The following is a 19,138-nucleotide window of genomic DNA, read 5'->3' on the forward strand; positions in this document are numbered from 1 at the left end:
GGCTATAGCTTTCATCAGATTTCCAAAGTGTCTGTGAACCCCAGTGATAAGAAAGATCCTTTGAAAACAAATCACATTCTCTCAATTTAGGAAACCTTTACTGAGAATTATTTCAAAGCACTATGCTAGGCCTCTGAGGAATGGAACTAATAAATTAGGAACAAAACTTAGTTCATGCCTGCACTGAATAGGTTTAGGTTTAACCCCATATAAAAGCAAGTCCAAACAGTAGTGGCTTGAGCAAGATAGAATTTTACTTTTCTTCTCTGTAAAAGTCTGGGGATGGGATCCAGGGCTAGTATGGTAGCTCTGTGCCCATGAGGAGCACAAGCGCAGGCTTGCTCTTCTTTCCACCTTCGTTGACAGATGACCATGCAGCTCTGTCTAGGTGAGCACAGACAGATGTGTCCTCCAGCCCACTTAGCCCCTCTAAATAAAGCGCTTTTCAGGAAGCCTCTCTCACTTCTGTTGGATCTGTGTCACCATCCTCTCTGGGTAAGGGACTCTGGGAAGTATAGTTTTTAGCTGAGCACATTGTTACTCTCATTAGTGTGGGTTCTCTTGGTAAAGAATAGGGCAGAATGAATGGTTTGGGGGACTGGGAGCCCAGGAGTTGGCAGGGACACAGGTGACAGAGAGAAAAAGCCAGTAAAGATAGTGCTCTTCAGTCTTGGGGCAGAGTAGATGGGATGGGAGAATGGTCCCCACTGGGGAAGAGCAAAACCATGAAAGAATAGGTATAATGCATTAATTGTGAATGCTGGTGCTTTTGCTTAAATAACTCCACAGTTGGTGTACATTTCTCTAAAGCTTAATTGCCAGTGCATTTGATAATTTCCCTAATCATAAATGTACTTATTTTTACTTTTTTTTCACCTGAATTTTGATCTTTTATATATTTAACATAACAGGAACCTCATTATTAAACATGGCATTATTTTGCTTCTTCTTTGCAAGTAAAATTCATTCTAGGATTTAAACTTTGTAATTTAATAAAAGTTCACTGACTTTATATATTTTCACCCTGAAATGCTGATCCTATCTACTCATTTATTGAATGCGTATTCATTGAACAAATGCTGCATGCCAGGCAGAGTAAAGTAATAATGCTGTGAACTTTTTGTAAACCAAATTTGGCAGCCCATGTCTGTGTGAATGTTACAGGTGGCCGACATGCTACGGCTTTAACTGTTGATGGGAAAGTGTTTTCCTGGGGTGAAGGTGATGATGGCAAACTTGGACACTTCAGCAGAATGTAAGAATATTTTCTTCATTACTTGCTAATAAGAAACGTTACTGATGATAATAGTGAATATCCTTTGGTAGTTATTTTGTAGAAAATTAAATAAGATAGGTCATTCTTGAAAATGGAACCTAAAAATATATTTGTTAAAAATATCTATGAATGTGATTCGGCCTCATGATCTGTTTTAATGTTTGATAGTTAAGTTGATCTACAGATGTGGACCAGTGTAGATGTCCTTTTTTTCTTCTTTAAAAAAGACTGGATTGGTTATAGGGAATATTATTTAATCTTGTTTTAGGAACTGTGACAAGCCACGGCTTATAGAGGCCCTGAAAACCAAGCGTATCCGGGATATTGCCTGTGGGAGCTCACACAGTGCAGCCCTCACGTCCAGTGGGGAGCTATACACCTGGGGCCTTGGAGAGTACGGCCGGTTGGGACATGGGGATAATACAACACAACTGAAGCCCAAAATGGTGATTATACACATTTTTGTTGCTTACAGAAAGCTTACCATCTGCTGATTTCAAGAGAAGATAAGCTTCGAGTCTAGGAAAGTTCATAAAGACGTGTGCTTTATTGGCTTTCAGTCTATGGAAAAAATTTCCCTTGTTTTCTCAGTGCCTGTGCTTGATTCTGTTTTTAAATTTGTAATTGAGTAGGTGAAAGTCCTTCTTGGTCACAGAGTAATCCAGGTTGCATGTGGAAGTAGAGATGCACAGACCCTGGCTCTGACTGATGAAGGTGAGCTCCTGCCTGACTCTGTGTTTCTGGGTGGGTAGGAACATCATGAAGCACTGGCCTGAAGAATGCATTTTTTAAACCTAGGTTTGGTATTTTCCTGGGGTGATGGTGACTTTGGAAAACTGGGCCGGGGAGGAAGTGAAGGCTGTAACATTCCCCAGAACATTGAGAGACTGAATGGACAGGGAGTGTGCCAGATTGAATGCGGAGCTCAGTTCTCCTTGGCTCTCACCAAGTCAGGAGTGGTGTGGACATGGTATGTAAACTCTGTCACCCATCAGTGTGTCTGTCCATGTGAGACCATGGTGGGCCTCTGCCCTATAATCCATGCCCACCCTGGAGGAATGGTTAACCTTCATTTTCTTATATCCAGACATCTTTTTTCTTTTATTTATTTCGAGTTGGGATTAGTGACAATATTATAATAAGAAATTTTTCTTGTAAGTGGATCATTTGGAAAAGAAGACTAGAGAAATTTTAGCCCAGCTTGTCTTCCCTGTTTAGGTGAGGTTTACGTAGAAGGTTTCTTCTTCTTTTTTTTTTTTTTTTTTAAGATTTTATTTATTTATTTGACAGAGAGAGACACAGTTAGAGAGGGAACACAGGCAGGGGGAGTGGGAGAGGGAGAAGCAGGCTTCCCACGGAGCAGGGAGCCCTATGCGGGGCTCGATCCCAGGACCCTGGGATCATGACCTGAGCCAAAGGCAGATGCTTAACGACTGAGCCACCCAGGTGCCCCGGTTTCTTCTTTCTTATCATGCCAGAAGCCTAGTGATCAACTGGCAGAAAGCAGACTTCTGATTTTTTTGATCCTGAAAAAGTTCATGTCTCTCTTGTGAAAGCTTATTTTATTAAATTTAAAAGGAGTGGGGCATCCAGCTGACCTTGTGACAGTGTGATGGGCCTTAGCTTGAGTATTGTGATTCAGAGACAGCTTGAGGAAGAATTAACCTATATCAGTAACTTAAGTGTATACAACACACATTAAGGATCTTGCTATAGAATTAATGAATTAATTTGAATTAATGATATACTGTTTTATAACATAATTTCAGAGACCCTGGGCACTGTGTGTGATGTTAGTGAGCTGGCTCTAGTGCTGTAAACAATGAGTGTTTTCCTGATGGAACATTGCCAGACGATAACCATATATGAAAATGCACACTGTTGATCTCCTTGCAGGGGGAAGGGGGATTACTTCAGGTTGGGCCACGGCTCTGATGTGCATGTGCGGAAGCCACAAGTGGTGGAAGGGCTGAGAGGTAAGAAGATTGTGCATGTGGCCGTCGGGGCCCTGCATTGCCTGGCAGTCACAGATGCAGGGCAGGTAAGCTGAGGTGACAAGTCCTTGCCTCAAAAGTATAATTCATGATGAAATGAAATGAGTTTTAGTACTTAAAGAACCAGGAGGATGGGCTGTGCCCATTTTGTTCTTGTGTGTATCTGCCCAGTTGTCAGCGTAGGCAGGCACACCCGGTAAATTAAAGAGTTGCTGACTGACAGATGTTGTAAGGTGGTAGGCTTTCCTGCTCTAAAGTCCACCTGGAATGGTGAAAAGATTATTGTCATTGAAGGTGCTCCTACTAGAAATTGATAACCGATGGGGAGATATATGTACGTCATTATAGAAATGAAGTCATTCCTCTGTTTTGAGAATCCATATCATGACAGGCTCATGTTCTATTTTAAAAATTCATTTATGACAACAAATTAGCACACTTTTTTTTTCAAATTCTTATTTAAGTTCTAGTTAGTTAACATATAGTGTAATATTGGTTTCAGGAGTAGAATTTAGTGATTCATCATTTACATATGACACCCAGTGCTCATCATAACAAGAGCACACTGTTTTTTAATCAAAATGAATTAAAAATGAATTATTCCTTCTAATTCTGTAAAGCCAAGAAGTGAATTACATGAAAAGTGAGCATATTGTTTTTGATCATTTTTCTTTGCAAAATAAAGGAAAAAATAAGTATTGAACTTAGTTGAAGAGGAGAATCTCCCTGCTTCCTAAAACAAAACAGAACAGATGAATTCATTGGATTGATATTAAGTAAATACTTATTTATGGTTATTGGAAAGAAGTTTGAAGTAAATTTAAAGAAAATGTTCTCAAATGTTGAAAAATTCTGTTTTTGTTCCCTATAACAGGTTTATGCTTGGGGGGATAATGACCATGGCCAACAGGGCAATGGCACAACCACAGTTAATAGAAAGCCTACACTTGTACAAGGCTTAGAAGGCCAGAAGATCACGCGAGTGGCTTGTGGGTCTTCACACAGTGTGGCATGGACTACTGTTGATGTGGCAACACCCTCTGTCCACGAGCCCGTCCTCTTTCAGACTGCAAGAGACCCTTTAGGTGCTTCCTATTTAGGTAACACAGATTTGTATTTAGTATGAGATACTTCTGTATGGTAGAGCAACATCATAGATAGAATATTTAATAAGACCACCAGATTAAAGGTTTTAGCACTGTGTTAACTGCATTCTGAACCAAGGCCACAAAATAATCATGGTACTTTGATTTTTGCATGCTGGAATGAAAATTTTAAAAGGAAGTATGATGCTGATTCTATTATGATCAAATCAGTTCTGGCAATGCTGTATAATAACTACTTGACATATATAAGCACTGTGCTGGGCTGGGCTGCTTGGTATTTTTAACAGCTTAACTCAGATATAATTGACATACAACAAACCATACATATTTAAAGTGTAATTTCCATGAGCTTTGACATGTGTGCACCTGTGAAAGCATCACTGCAGTCAAGATAAGTGAAAATATACATATTCTTTGTGCCCCTTCTCAGGCTTCCTTCCTCCTACAACCACTTGACTTGCTTTCTGACACTGTATATCAGTTTGCATTTTGAGTTTTATATAAATGGAATCATACAGTAGGTACTTTTTAAATCTCACTTTTTCCATTCAGCATCATTATTTTGAGATTCATCTATGTTGCATGTACCAATAATTCATTCTTTTTCTTTCTTGAGTAGTATTTCACTTACACATATACTGCAATTTGTTATTAGTCACCTGTGGGTGGACTTTTAGGTTGTTTCCAGTTTTTGGCTCTACAAATACAATTGCTATGAACATTCATGTTCAAGTCTTTAGATGGACCTACACTTGCATTTCTCTAGGGTAAATACCTAGGAGAGGAATGGTTGAATCATTTGGTAGGTGTATGTTTATCTTCTTAAGAATCCTACTGACTGTTTTTGCAAAGTTGTTGTTCCAGAGCTTCAGCTCACTCCATACTTTTGTCTACACTTGGTTTGGTCAGTCTTTATAATTTGAACCTAGATTTGTGTAGATCTGTAATGGTATCTCATTGTGGTTTTACTTTGCATTTCCCTGATGACTAATGATGTTGAGCATCATGTGTATTTACCATCCAAATGTGTTTTTTGTTATAGTGTCAATTCCTATCTTTTGCCTATATTTAAAACTAGGTTGTTTTCTTATTGAGTTTTGAGTGTCATTTTTTATTTTTTAATTTTTTTAAGATTTATTTGATAGAGAGAGAGACAGCGAGAGCAGGAACACAAGCAGGGGGAGGGGCAGAGGGAGAAGCAGGCTTCCCGCAGAGCATGGAGCCCAATGTGGGGCTCGATCCCAGGACCCTGGGATCATGACCTGAGCCGAAGGCAGACGCTTAATGACTGAGCCACCTAGGCGCCCCTTGAGTGTTCTTTATATATTCTGGGTACAAGTCTTTTGTCAGATATGTGACTTGTACATATTTCCTCCCAGTGTTGCTTGTCTTCTCATTCTCTTCACAAGTGAATTTTAAAGAGCAGAGATTTTTAATTTTGATAAAGTCCATTTTTTTAATGGATCGTACTTTGGGGGTTATATCTAAAAAGGCTTTGTGTACTCAAGATCACGAAGATTCGTTTCCGGTGTTTTCTTATATAAGTTCTGTAGCTTTAGATTTTCTTTTTAAAGATTTTATTACTTATTTGATAGAGAGAGAGAGATCACAAGTAGGCAGGCAGGCCAGAGGGAGAGGGAGAAGCAGGCTCGATCCCAGGACATTGGGATCATGACCTGAGCCAAAGGCAAACACTTAACTGACTGAGACACTCAGGCACCCCTGTAGTTTTAGATATTTAAGTCTATGCTTGATCTTGATTTAAATTTTATATATTGTGTACTGAAATTCTTTTGGGGGGCGTGTGTGTGGATATCCAGTTGTTTCAGTTGTATTTATTGAAGAAAACTATCCTTTCTCTGTTGAATTGCTTTTTGCACCTTTGTCAAAAATCACTTGTCAGTGTATGTTGTGGATCTATTTCCGGATGCTCAGTTTTGTTTTGTTGCCTTATTTTTGTATTTTGATGCTAATACCACATTGTTTTGATTACTATAACTTTATAAAAGACCCAAATTCAGGCTGTGGTAATTCTTTAACTTTGTTCTTTTTCAAATGCTGTTTTGAGTATTAGAATCAGCTTGTCAATTTTTATAAAATAGCCTGCTGGAGATTTTTTTTTTTTTAAGGATTTTATTTATTTGACAGAGAGAGACACAGTGAGAGAGGGAACACAAGCAGGGGGAGTGGGAGAGGGAGAAGCAGGCTTCCCGCGGAGCAGGGAGCCCGATGCGGGGCTCGATTCCAGGACCCTGGGATCATGACCTGGGCCGAAGGCAGATGCTTAATGACTGAGCCACCCAGGCGCCCCTGCTGGAGATTTTTGTATGTCTGTAAATCTTTAGCTTAGATACAGTTAAGTTACTCTGAAACGTTTTGTTCCTTTTGGGTCTTGGTTTTGGATTTGTTTAGTGGCTTCAGACCTGATGTTAGTCTGGGGCTAATTACTCCCCACCACTCAGACAAGGTCTTCTGAGTACTTAGCGCCCAGTGAACAATGAGGTCTTCATGTCTGGCTGATGGGAGCAAGTGCTATGCTGGTTCCTCTGCATTCTTCCAGCCTATGTGCTGGGCTTGTAGTACTTTCATGTAGTTCTTTCTTTGGCTTTGGGAAGTTCCTTCTCATGTAGGCACCCATCACCTTTTGCTGCATTGTCAACTGGGGTGAGTGAGGGTACTTGCACAATGCCCTGGCACTTATCTGGGCAACTGTCTCTTCTCTGCTTCTGTTTTGTGAACTCTGACCACATTGACCTCCCTCCTGCCCCAGAGCTGTGCCTCTGTTACTCATGTAGACCACTTCCCTTGGCTGAAGCCTTCAAACTCTTAGGGCAGTGATGAGCTGGGTCATGTGTCCAGTAAGACTGTGTATTGGTGAACCATTGTTTTGTCTTGTCTCCATTGTTTTGTATTATTTTTTGTCTTGCATTTCAATGGTAAGTAAATACAGGTAGTTACCATATTTTCATAACTTTTTTTTTCTATAGTCAAACAGCAAAGCTTTGATGAAAATAACTTCTTTATAGAAGTATAAATAAATAGGTTGCTTATTGTTGTTTTTGTTTTTACTCTGGAAGACCATTAACCTAATAGTTAATCTGTGAAATAGTAAAATGCGATTGCAGTGTGTTTTAGAAATAAACTGAAGAGGTCAAATAGGAATAGAGCAAACTCTGATCTTTAAAATTGATCCTAAATTTTATTTTCCTTTTTCAGGTGTGCCTTCAGATGCTGATTCTTCTGCTGCCAGCAATAAAATCAGTGGTGCAAATAATTCTAAGCCAAATCGCCCTTCTCTTGCCAAGATTCTCCTGTCATTGGATGGAAATCTGGCCAAACAGCAGGCCTTATCTCATATACTTACAGCACTGCAAATCATGTATGCCAGGTAGGCTTGTTGGCTAGCTTTTGAAATCCTGCAGGTATTTAAATTTTGGGTTTTGTATTTTTGGTTAATCAAATGTCTCGAGAATGTTGTGTTATTGTCTTTAAATACTGTGAGTTTTAGGTCATATACCCTTAGATAGTGAATGATGATTTTTTTTTAAAGATCTATTTATTTTAGAGAGCGAGAGAGTACGTGCGCACACTAGGCGGGAGAGGGCCAGAGGGAGGGGAAGAGAGAGAGAATCTCCAGCAGACTCCCTGCTGATCATGGAGCCTGAGAACATGGGGCTTGATTGAGCAGAGCTCAATCTCATGACCCTGAGATCACGGCCTGAGCCGAAATCAAGTCAGGTACTTAACCGACTAAGCCACCCAGGCACGCCTGTGCTTTTTTTAATGGGGGTTGAAATAAGAATCAAAAGTCCAAATTGGGGTGCCTGGGTGGCTCAGTAGATTAGGTGTCCGACTCTTGATTTAGGCTCAGGTCATAATCTCAGGGTCATGAGATTGAGCTCTGCATCGGGCTCCGTGCTGGGCATGGAGCTTGCTTAAGATTCTCTCTCCCTCTCCCACTACCCCTCCTCCACCCCTGCTCTCTCTCTTTCTCTCTTTCTCTCAAAAAAGAAATCCAAATTAAAAAAAAAATTTTTTTTATGGCCAGTAAGCTCTAAGCATTACTATTTGAGGAATGAGATGAAGAATTAACTGATACAAATATGCAGTGATGTTTAAGACTACTTGTCATCTCCTTCACTCAAACACTTGATAAACAGAGTTTTTTTTTTTTTTTTTTTTAAAGATTTTATTTATTTATTTGAGAGAGAGAATGAGATAGAGAGAGCATGAGAGGGGGGAGGGTCAGAGGGAGAAGCAGGCTCCCCGCCGAGCAGGGAGCCCGATGTGGGACTCGATCCCGGGACTCCAGGATCATGACCTGAGCCGAAGGCAATCGCTCAACCAACTGAGCCACCCAGGCGCCCCAGAGTTTTTTTTTTTAAAGATTTTATTTATTTATTCATGAGAGACAGAGACAGAGAGATAGAGAGAGAGAGAGGCAGAGGGAGAAGCAGGTTCCCAAGGAGCAGGGAGCCCGATGCAGGACTTGATCCCAGGACTCTGGGATCACGACCTGAGCCAAAGGCAGATGCTTAACCATCTGAGCCACCCAGGTGCCTGATAAACAGAGTTTTGATAACGCTATCTTTTCCAACATTTTGCTGCTCTTTTCTCAGTCTGAGTTAGTTGCCCATCTATCATGGTTATGGACCTGATGAAAATTACACAGGAACATTAGTTTCATACCAAAGGCCAACTCTGTCACTGAGAGGACATTTAGTCTTTGCTGCCTTGTGTGAGGCACCCTTGGTCCACAGCTTTCAGTAAACAAAAAATTATCCTCAGGCTCTAACAATGATCCTAGAAGATTCTTCAGGGGAGTCTGGGGGTTTATTCTGGTCTGATTCTTATATTTGGTATTTTTTCACCTGTCATCATTGAGGTCATAAGATCATAAGTACACATTGTAGCTTTTAGCTGAGGAATATCAGTTCAGTATTTTCCCAGAACTGCTTTATGTGTATCCTATAAAAATGAGGGAGTCATTCAGTAAGTGTTTGTCCCTCCTCCTGACTCTTGTATCCTGTGATGGTGAAGGGCATTTCACCACAGGCCTGGCTTTCTCTCCTGACAGAGATGCGGTGGTTGGGGCGCTCATGCCAGCTGGCATGATTGCCCCGGTGGAGTGTCCTTCATTCTCCTCCTCGGCACCTCCTTCCGATGTGTCTGCTCTGGCCAGTCCTGTGAACGGAGAAGAATGTGTGCTAGCTGTTGATATTGAAGACAGACTGAGTCCAAATCCATGGCAAGAAAAGAGAGGAGAGGTAAAAATAAATAGTACGGCAATAAAGCAACATTAGATCAAAAAGGAAAAAGTAGCTACTTTGTGTTTAGGAAAGTATAGGGCCTTCTTTCACTTAATTCAGATTGCTTTTGTTCCTACTGCTGTGATTCTTGGCTTGAATTAAAAATATTCAATTTAAAAAGGATCTTTTTAGTGCTTAAATAGAAATAGATTTACTCTTTTAAAAAGTTGTGAAATGCAAGTCCACAGTCCTTTATCTGCAATTCTAAAACATTAAAGCTCTGAAAGCCAAGAGTTTTTGTAACTTATTTTGGGGAAAAACCCAACTTGAAGAGATGTGAACTCATTTTAATCTTCTTCATGTGATCCTTTGTGAATATTAATAGGTTTTCATGTGTGATTTGCAGGGTTGCCCTGTACCCCACTGGAGCTGGTAGTGTAAGCACCTTGTTAACCTCTATAAAGTCTGGGACATTCCAGATGGCCTAAGGGGTTTGAGATAAGGCTTTTTGGAGTTGTGTGGGAAGTGTGCCACATTGCTGAGTTTTTCCTCTTCCTGTATACTTTTAAACTAGATGATCTCTTCTGACGATGCTGTGACCCCCTCTGCAGTGACCCCATCTGCTTCCTCAGCTTCTTCTCGACCATTTATCCCAGTGACGGATGACCCAGGAGCTGCCAGCATCATTGCAGAAACTATGACAAAAACCAAAGAGGTCAAGGAGCTTTCTTCTTTAACATTTTATTTTGAAATAATCTTAAATGCATACAAAAGTTGGAGAAGTAGTACATAGAAATATAGCACATTGTGTACTTTCATATACTATTCACCTAGGTTCTCCAGTTGTTAGCCTTTCTGAACCATTGGTGGGGAGCTGCAGGGCACAATCCCCATTCATCCTCAGGGCTTCAGTGTGTCAGGGCATTAACAGTGATCCAGGATTACTTTCTAATCCACAGATCTAATCAGATTTTGCTCGTTGTCCTAATAGCATCCTTTATAGGTCTAGAACCCAACTCAGGGTTGTGTGTTGTCTCTTTAGTATTTAATATGGAACATTCTTTAATTCTTCCTTTTGATGGATACCACAGGAAGGATGTAGAGTTCTTTTCAGTGTATCCCATTGGGGTATCTGCATTGTTGATTTGCTGCATTACTGGTGATATTAATTCTTATTGCTTGGTTAAGAGTATCTGTCAGGTTTCTCCACCAGAAGTTAATAAAAGTGAGATAGTAAGTATTCATGGGGAGATACTTCGAGACTGTAAATACCTGTAAGAACCTTGTTCCTCCTCATATTTTTACCCAGCAGTTTTTACTATCTATTGATGATTCTAGCTGAATTCATTATTACTGTGGTGGTTGTCACATGATGATTTTTCAAATTTCATCATTCGTTTTTGAATATAATTGTTGCTGTTCTTCTGTGAGAACTTTCCCTTCTCATCTTCGTCTATCCGTCTATGTTGGTATAGATTCATGGGATCCTGCTTTACTCAAATAATGACATCCATTACTGTTAGCATTTGGCACCTAAAATGTCCCAGACATGGGCACTGGAATCCCTTTTTGGCTGGTTCATTTGTCCTTCTGACATGTCCCCATAATTCTTTGAGCACTTCTTTACTTTTTGGCACAACAACGTGTTCCAGACTTATCTTTCACTTATCTTGTCCCTGCTCTGGAATCATCCATTTCTCCAAGGAGCCCTGGTTCCTTTTAGTGGATCATAGAATTTAGAAACAAGATCTGGAAACTTGGTAAGTTAATTGCTCCCAGATGTCCTTGGTTTACACCTTCTCAGCAAACATGCACACGTATGTGTATTTTTTTCTTCTTCAGCATCTTATCTTTATAATAAAAACCATGAATAGTTCAAACCACTATTTTCAGTTTCAGTCCAACACCACAGAATTTATGCTTGCTCTGTCCCTTTCTGTGTTTGGAGTGTATAATCCTTTTATACGTTGCTGGGTTGATTTGTTGTTTTGTTGAAGGTTTTTATACCGGTGTTCATAAGGGATACTGATCTGTAGTTTTCTTGTGATGTCTTTGCCTGGTTTGGGTATCAGAGTAATACTGTCCTCATAGAATAAAATGGGCAGTGTTCCTTCATCTTCTGTTTTTTTAGAAGAGTTTGAAGGATTAGTGTTAATTCTTTAAATATTTTATAGAATTTTATCTGTCCCTTTAACATGTTCTCATCATTCTTTGAGTGTTTCCTTGCTTTCTGACACGACACACAGTTCTAGCTAAGCTCAACAAAATATTTTATCCTCCAGCCTAGAAATCAGATGTTTCTCTAGGAGGTCTTGGTTCTTTTCAGTGGAGAATTGTATTTAGAAGGCAAGATCTTCAAGTGCTCATTGCTATTGGGATGTTGCTGTTCCCAAACATTCTTAGCGGACAGAACTAGGGAATAAATGTGTATGTGTATATACACATAATAGAGAAGTACACTTGTATTTATTTCATTATAAATGTGCATATTTTGAAAACCACTGGTTCACAACAATACAATCAATTCTAATTGCACAGGATTCATTTTTCTTTTCTCCCCCTCTGTATTTATAACTCTTCTCTGAAAGTGAGAAACCTGACCCTCGTTATTGGCAGTTTATTTAGTTCCCCTTAGGTAGCCAGCTTCCCATCTGGTTGCCACTCCTTTCCCACATGGGTACCCTCCTTTCTCTGCACAGCTTCTGATGCTCAAAACCAGTCTAACTTCTGCACGGATGACCTTTTACCTGCTTGATTTGTGACCTCCCCCTCACCTCCCATGCTGTCCAGCCAAAGCAGGGACACCTTCTACTTTGCATGGCTCTGTCACACTGGCCACCCCCACATGTGGACACCCTCCCCAGCCCACTTAGGTACTCCCTATGCCAGACCATTGTACCCTTCTAACACTCTCTCCCTTGCCAGCATATTCCCCTTGGGGACAAATATGCATTCTTTTTTTTTTTTTTAAGTTTTTATTTAAATTCCAGTTAACATACAGTGTAATATTAGTTTCAGGTGTACAATATAGTGATTTAGCACTTCCATACAACACCTGGTGCTTATCATAACAAGTACACTCCTTAGTCCCCATCATCTATTTAATATGCATTATTTTCAATTATACTTGGAACTCTTGGTTTATTATGCTATTACTGCTGACAAAAATATGTTCTATAGAAATTACTCATAACCGTCTTTGGTAAAAAAAAATTACTATTTATAAATTAGGTGTCTAGACTCAACTTCTAATACTTGGCAATCTCCTAGGGTGAGGATTTAATGCAGAAATTATCCTGAATTATGCAAAATTTTTGCTTTTAGGTAGAAGAGGCATTTCCTACCAGTTTATTTATGAGACATAGGCATTATCCAGATTATTATACCCCTAAATTCCTATCATTTCAGTTTTGGTTTGATTCATAAATAAAAATGGTTAATTGGTCTTGAAAGCATAGTGTACATGGTGATGGAAATTTTATGGGTCTGTCGTTTCTTAATCTGGCATTTCATGGTGTTAAAGGCCTTCTAAAGCCCCTTATTCATCAGTAGTAGTTGTGTATCCTTTGAGTTTATAAGGTAAACTGGTGACTATTTCTTAATGTATCATTCCTCATTTTAATTGTTGGACTTTTTAGGATGTTGAAAGCCAAAATAAAGCATCAGGCCCAGAACCTCAGTCCTTGGATGAATTCACCAGTCTGCTGGTTGCGGATGACACCCGAGTCATGGTGGACTTGCTCAAGCTGTCCGTGTGTAGCCGGGCAGGGGACAAGGGCAGGGACGTGCTTTCAGCTGTGCTCTCTGGCATGGGTACCGCCTACCCACAGGTGAGCCACACAATGGGTGCTGTGGGCCTCCCCTCCAGGGAATATGCTACTGTTGACATCATACCTTATCTTGTGCTTGATTTTATTCTAGTAGATAGCAGTTTAGAAGGACTCTTTGTAAGTAAGTCCTTTCTCTGTCATATGTGCTGCAGTTGTCCTCTCAGTGTGCCTTTTGACATCATTTTGGTACTTTTTGCCATTTAGAAATTTCTAATTTTTATGAAGTCAGATCTGCCAGTTTTTTTCATTGATGGCTTCTGGATTTTGTATTATGCTGAAAAAATGCTTACCTACATGACAGTCATATTTGAAGAAATTTTCTCAAGTTTCTTCTAATTATTTTTATGATTTCAGTTATTATATTTACATCTTTTAGCCATCTGGGATTTATCTTTTTTTTTTTTTTTTAAGATTTATTTATTTCTTTGGAGAGAGAGAGAGGGAGAGTGTGAGCGAGTGGGGGAGAGGGCCAGAGGGAGAGAGTCTTCAAGCAGACTCCTCACTAAGCACAACATGAGGCTCCATCTCACAACCCATGAGATCATGACCTGAGCCGAAGCCAAGAGTCGGAAACTTAACCGACTGAGCCATCCAGGCACCCCATCTGGGATTTATCTTAATGTAAGGGATAAGGTAGGGATCCAACTTTATTTTTTCTTAGATGGCAAGCATGTTGCCCAACACCGTTTATTGAATAATCTATCCTTTTCTCAATGATTTGAAAACTATTTTAATCATATTTTGAATTCCTGTATATATTTGGGTCCATTTATGGACTCTTATTCCATTAACCTAACTGTTTATGGTCTCATACTACAGTGTTTTAACTATTATAGCTTTAAATAGGTTTTAATATTTGGTAACACTGGATCCAATAGGATTTTTTGCTATGGTGGCAGTGTTTTGTAGCTGAAGCCATTCAGTGTGATAGCCTCTAGTCACGTGTAGCTGTTGACCACTTCAAAAATGACTAGTGCACCTGAGGAACTGAAGTTTTCATTTTATTTAACTTTAATTAATTTAAATTTGCATAGCCACATGTGGCTTGTTTAAGATATAAAGCCAGCATCGTGTATCAGTATATCTTAGAAATTGGATTGATGAGTCCTAAAGTTTTTTGGCTTCCTTAAAGACTCTTATTTATCAGTGGCCTTGCTCTGCCTTTTTTACAGCTGGCCACATCAGGAAGTCTGATGCCATGTGCTCTGTACAGATATGTAATCTGTGTTTCTCTGGGCCCCATATCACTACCACCCAAACGAGAAGGTACTTAAGTATGGTTGAGTGGTCTTGAAAACATAGTAAATGGTTTGGTAGATAGTAAATGGTTTGGGGCTTGTTATTTCTTAATTGTATTCAGGAAGAACAGGAAGTAGGTTTCCTACTTTCTAGTTTTTTGAGGCAAGTTACTTGGCATAATTCTGAGAGATTGAATCAAGATGAATTGCCACAAGCAAAAGCTTAATTTTTTTTTGTAAGTTTATTGCATTTGTGAGAGGAAAGGATATGAACGAGGACATGGATTTAAAGTAATAATGCCCAGCATTTGTTGCACATACCCCTGCCGGGTCCAGTTCTGGTGTGTTCTTGGTACGAGGGTAAGTGTTGGTATTCTCTGTTTACAGATGAGGAAACTGAGACTCTGAGGGGTTGTTTCTGGCTCATGGACACTCAGGTTGCTGGTGGGTGGGAGAAATGGTGTTGGACCCTGGGTGCTCTGAGGGCAGAGCCACATCTATGACCCTTATGTCATCGTGTCCTGAGAAGCTTATTGGACCCTCCTGAGGGAATGATGGGTTTTTCAGAGGAAGATTGTGCAGCCCAGAAGACCCCTGGTGGGCTGTGCAGTAGGTGTTTGATGACACCAACATCTGTGTCTCAGTGACACAAACCCACAGCAGGTTCAAGGAGATGCAGAAGCAGAGATAGGATTGTCTTCAAACTGTCCTGACCAGTGGCAAGATGCTAGTCCTTTGTCCTACCCTGACCTACTATCTGGAACTCTTGAAAGAGAGATGTGTGAATTTATGGTTCTAATACCTAGATGGCAGTGATAGTAGTTTGTCATTAGTAAAAAACTGTTTACTAAGTTAATCGGTTTGTTATCTAAATATGAGGAAAAATAGAGAAAAAAATCATTCCTGAAAAGTATGGAATAGAGAATAGTTTTTTTTTCTGAATGTAGAAAATTTACAGGTCATTATTGCTATAATATATATATTTTTAAAGATTTTATTTATTTCTTTGAGAGAGAGAGATGGCAAGAGAGAGCGAGAGAGAGAGCACAAGCAGGGAGCCTGAAGCGTGGCTTGATCCCAGGACTCTGAGATCATGACCTGAGCTGAAGGCAGACGCTTAACCGACTGAGCCACCCAGGCGCCCTTTCTTATTTGTTTCTAAAAATAGAAGTCAAGAAGTTTATAATCACCAGAGTTGACCACTTCAGTGGTGTGAGTCATTAAAATTTTAAAATGAAATAATGACATTATGGATTGTTGAAGGAATATGGTCTGGGGGCTGCCTCTTAATGTCCTGGGTCAAGAGAAATTCCCACTTACGTTTGTGTTTATAGCCTCTCATTCCAGATACTCTGCTGCTGTTTGGCCTGGATGGCTTGATCATTCTTCTTTATTCCTGCCCACTCCTGCTTGATCCCTGGTGTCTTCTTGGATTTTGGTCATTTTTATCACCTTTCTGCTCCTTCCCTTGATATTTTGTTCCTGAGGAAGATTTTTCCTACCTAGGAAGTAATCTTGTCTTGATGTAAAAAGAAACTGTTGTGATCACAGTTTGATCATTTGGGATGTATTGAGTGTCTTATATATGTCAGGCACCTCCCAGCTTCATACATACATATATAGGCACCTCTGTGAGCTCTGTGCTATTTTGATGTTATAGGTGAGGGAACCAAGCCCTGATTTAAACTAGATTTCTCAAATTCCCAAGTGCTCCGCTCTGCCACCCTGTCCCTGCGGAAAGACCTGGAGCAGGGCTGGCAGGGGTAGTATCTTGATGACTTGATCTGTGCCCCTGCTTCCTCCACCAGGTGGCAGATATGTTGCTGGAGCTCTGTGTCACCGAACTGGAGGATGTAGCCACGGACTCGCAGAGCGGCCGCTTGTCCTCTCAGCCGGTGGTGGTAGAGAGTAGCCATCCCTACACGGACGACACTTCCTCCAGTGGCACAGTCAAGATACCAGGTATTCAGTGCTGGCCCAGGGGGAGGAGGTGGGGGGAATCTCTGCCCATAGAATGGCTTCGTTTCTGTAATTGCATCAGTAGAAGTAACCATAACCATTTTATAGAAAAGAAGCTACAGAATTGCTTTAGAATTATTTCTCCCACTTTTCTAATAAAAACCTTTTTTTTTTCAAAATATGATAGAGAAAACCACACAAAGTGAATGTTTAGCTTAATGATTATTAGGTGGATGCCTTAGTTACCAAAACTCAGACCTAGAAGAGGTCCTGTGCCAGTTTCTAGAAGCCCTTCGTGTGTCCCCACTAAACTGATTGCTGTCCTCCTTTGGAGATAAGGGTGACTTGTATTTCTGGACAGTTTTTATTACCCAAGTGTGCTTCCACTTCTTAAGTCTCTTTTTAATTAATAGTTTTTATCTTTTAGTTTCTTATTGTAACTTTAGTTTCTTCCTTTATTTTCTTTTTCCATTTGTTTCAACAATGTACCTACTGAGGAACCTGGGCCTTTGAACCTTTAGGCTTCCCTGCAACTTGGATTTGCATACCCCTGCTGTATCAGCCTAATCTTCAACCTTGTCTTTCTGCAAATTTGCCTTGATTCAGAGTTCCAAGTAGTTCAGCCCCTTTGGCAAGACCATTGGTGGTTGTGTCCTAGCATCTGAAAGTACCTGGTGCCTGCTTGTCTTTCCTTATGTGATGTTAGCAGCTACCAATGCTCAGAGCCTGAGGCCATTAATCCACTGGGATTGCAAAATGATGCTATTCTAATTGTCTCATTTCTTTCTTATTAGCTGGAATACTTTATAAAGAAATATTTTCCCTCATCCTTTAATTGGTTACCCAGGGGTGCTGTTTGCATAAGCAAGGGATTAAAAGCTTGAGGGTTTTTTTTTTCTCCCATTTATATATATATATATATATTTCATTATGGTATGTTAATCAACATACATTACATCATAAGTTCTTGACATAGTGTTCCATGATTCATTGTGTGTGTATAGAACACAGTGCTCCATGTAGTACGTGCCTTCTTTAATAACCATCACCAGGCTAACCCATCCCCCCACCCTCCTCCCCTCAAGAACCCTCAGTTTGTTTCTCAGAGTCCATCGTCTCTCATGGTTCGTCTTCCCATCCGATTTCCCCCCGTTCATTCTTCCCTTTATGCTATCTTCTTTTTTTTTTTTTTTTTAAACATATAATGTATTATTTGTTTCACAGGTACAGGTCTGTGATTCAACAGTATTACACAATCACAGCGCTCACCATAGCACATATGCTCCCCAATGTCTATCACCCAGCCACCCCATCCTCCCACCCCCCACCACTCCAGCAACCCTCAGTTTGTTTCCTGAGATTAAGAATTCCTCATATCAGTGAGGTCATATGATACATGTCTTTCTCTGATTGACTTATTTCGCTCAGCATAATACCCTCCAGTTCCATCCACGTTGTTGCAAATGGCAAGATTTCATTCCTTTTGATGGCTGCATAATATTCCATTGTGTCTGTGTGTGTATATATATATATACCAATCTTCTTTATCCATTCATCTGTCGATGGAAATCTAGGCTCTTTCCACAGTTTGGCTATTGTGGACATTGCTGCTATAAACATTGGGGTGCACGTACCCCTTCGGATCCCTACATTTGTATCTTTGGGGTAAATACTCAGTAGTGCAATTACTGGGTCATATGGTAGCTCTATTTTCAACTTTTTGAGGAACCTCCATACTGTTTTCCAGAGTGGCTGCACCAGCTTGCATTCCCCCCAACAGTGTAGGAGGGTTCCTCTTTCTCCGCATCCTGCCAACATCTGTCGTTTCCTGACTTGTTAATTTTAACCATTCTGACTGGTGTGAGGTGGTATCTCATTAAGGTTTTGATTTGGATTTCTCTGATGCCGAGCGAAGTTGAGTACTTTTTCATGTGTCTGTTGGCCATTTGGATGTCTTCTTTGGAAAAATGTCTGTTCATGTCTTCTGCCCATTTCTTGATTGGATCATTTGTTCTTTGGGTGTTGAGTTTAAGAAGTTCTTTATAGATTTTGGATACTAGCCCTTTATCTTGATATGTCATTTGCAAATATCTTCTCCCATTCTGTCGGTTGTCTTTTGGTTTTGTTGATGAAGTCCCAATAGTTCATTTTTGACCCTGCTTCCCTTGCCTTCGACGATGTTTCTAGGAAGAAGTTGCTACATCTGAGGTCGAAGAGGTTGCTGCCTTTGTTCTCCTTTAGGATTTTGATGGATTCCTGTCTCACATTTAGGTCTTTCAACCATTTGGAGTCTGTTTTTGTGTGTGGTGTAAGGAAATGGTCCAGTTTCATTCTTCTGCATGTGGCTGTCCAATTTTCCCAACACCATTTGTTGAAGAAACTGTCTTTTATCCACTGGACATTGTTTCCTGCTTTGTCGAAGATTAGTTGACCATAGAGTTGAAGGTCCATTTCTGGGCTCTCTATTCTGTTCCATTGATCTATGT

The 19,138-nt window shown here is 40.2% G+C and overlaps 1 protein-coding gene across 7 annotated transcripts in view; it reads left to right on the plus strand.

The window, feature by feature from the left end:
• The window catches only part of HERC2 (HECT and RLD domain containing E3 ubiquitin protein ligase 2), a 236,769-nt gene that overhangs the window by 161,352 nt on the left and 56,279 nt on the right, over nt 1–19,138 (plus strand). For all 7 annotated transcript variants that reach the window (XR_014148742.1, XM_081831489.1, XM_081831490.1 and 4 more), the window contains 11 exons: nt 1,165–1,255; nt 1,545–1,722; nt 1,909–1,990; nt 2,075–2,246; nt 3,173–3,317; nt 4,145–4,370; nt 7,593–7,764; nt 9,454–9,643; nt 10,200–10,340; nt 13,264–13,455; nt 16,502–16,655. Coding sequence is in view for 6 of the 7 variants with exons in the window: in XM_081831489.1 (XP_081687615.1) it covers nt 1,165–1,255; nt 1,545–1,722; nt 1,909–1,990; nt 2,075–2,246; nt 3,173–3,317; nt 4,145–4,370; nt 7,593–7,764; nt 9,454–9,643; nt 10,200–10,340; nt 13,264–13,455; nt 16,502–16,655 (1,743 nt within the window). In the remaining variant the exon portion in view is untranslated. The remainder of the gene's footprint in view (nt 1–1,164; nt 1,256–1,544; nt 1,723–1,908; nt 1,991–2,074; nt 2,247–3,172; nt 3,318–4,144; nt 4,371–7,592; nt 7,765–9,453; nt 9,644–10,199; nt 10,341–13,263; nt 13,456–16,501; nt 16,656–19,138) is intronic.

This window comes from Leptonychotes weddellii, chromosome 9 (assembly GCF_054177405.1).
Source record: "Leptonychotes weddellii isolate Sample4059 chromosome 9, ASM5417740v2, whole genome shotgun sequence".
NCBI lineage: Eukaryota > Metazoa > Chordata > Mammalia > Carnivora > Phocidae > Leptonychotes > Leptonychotes weddellii.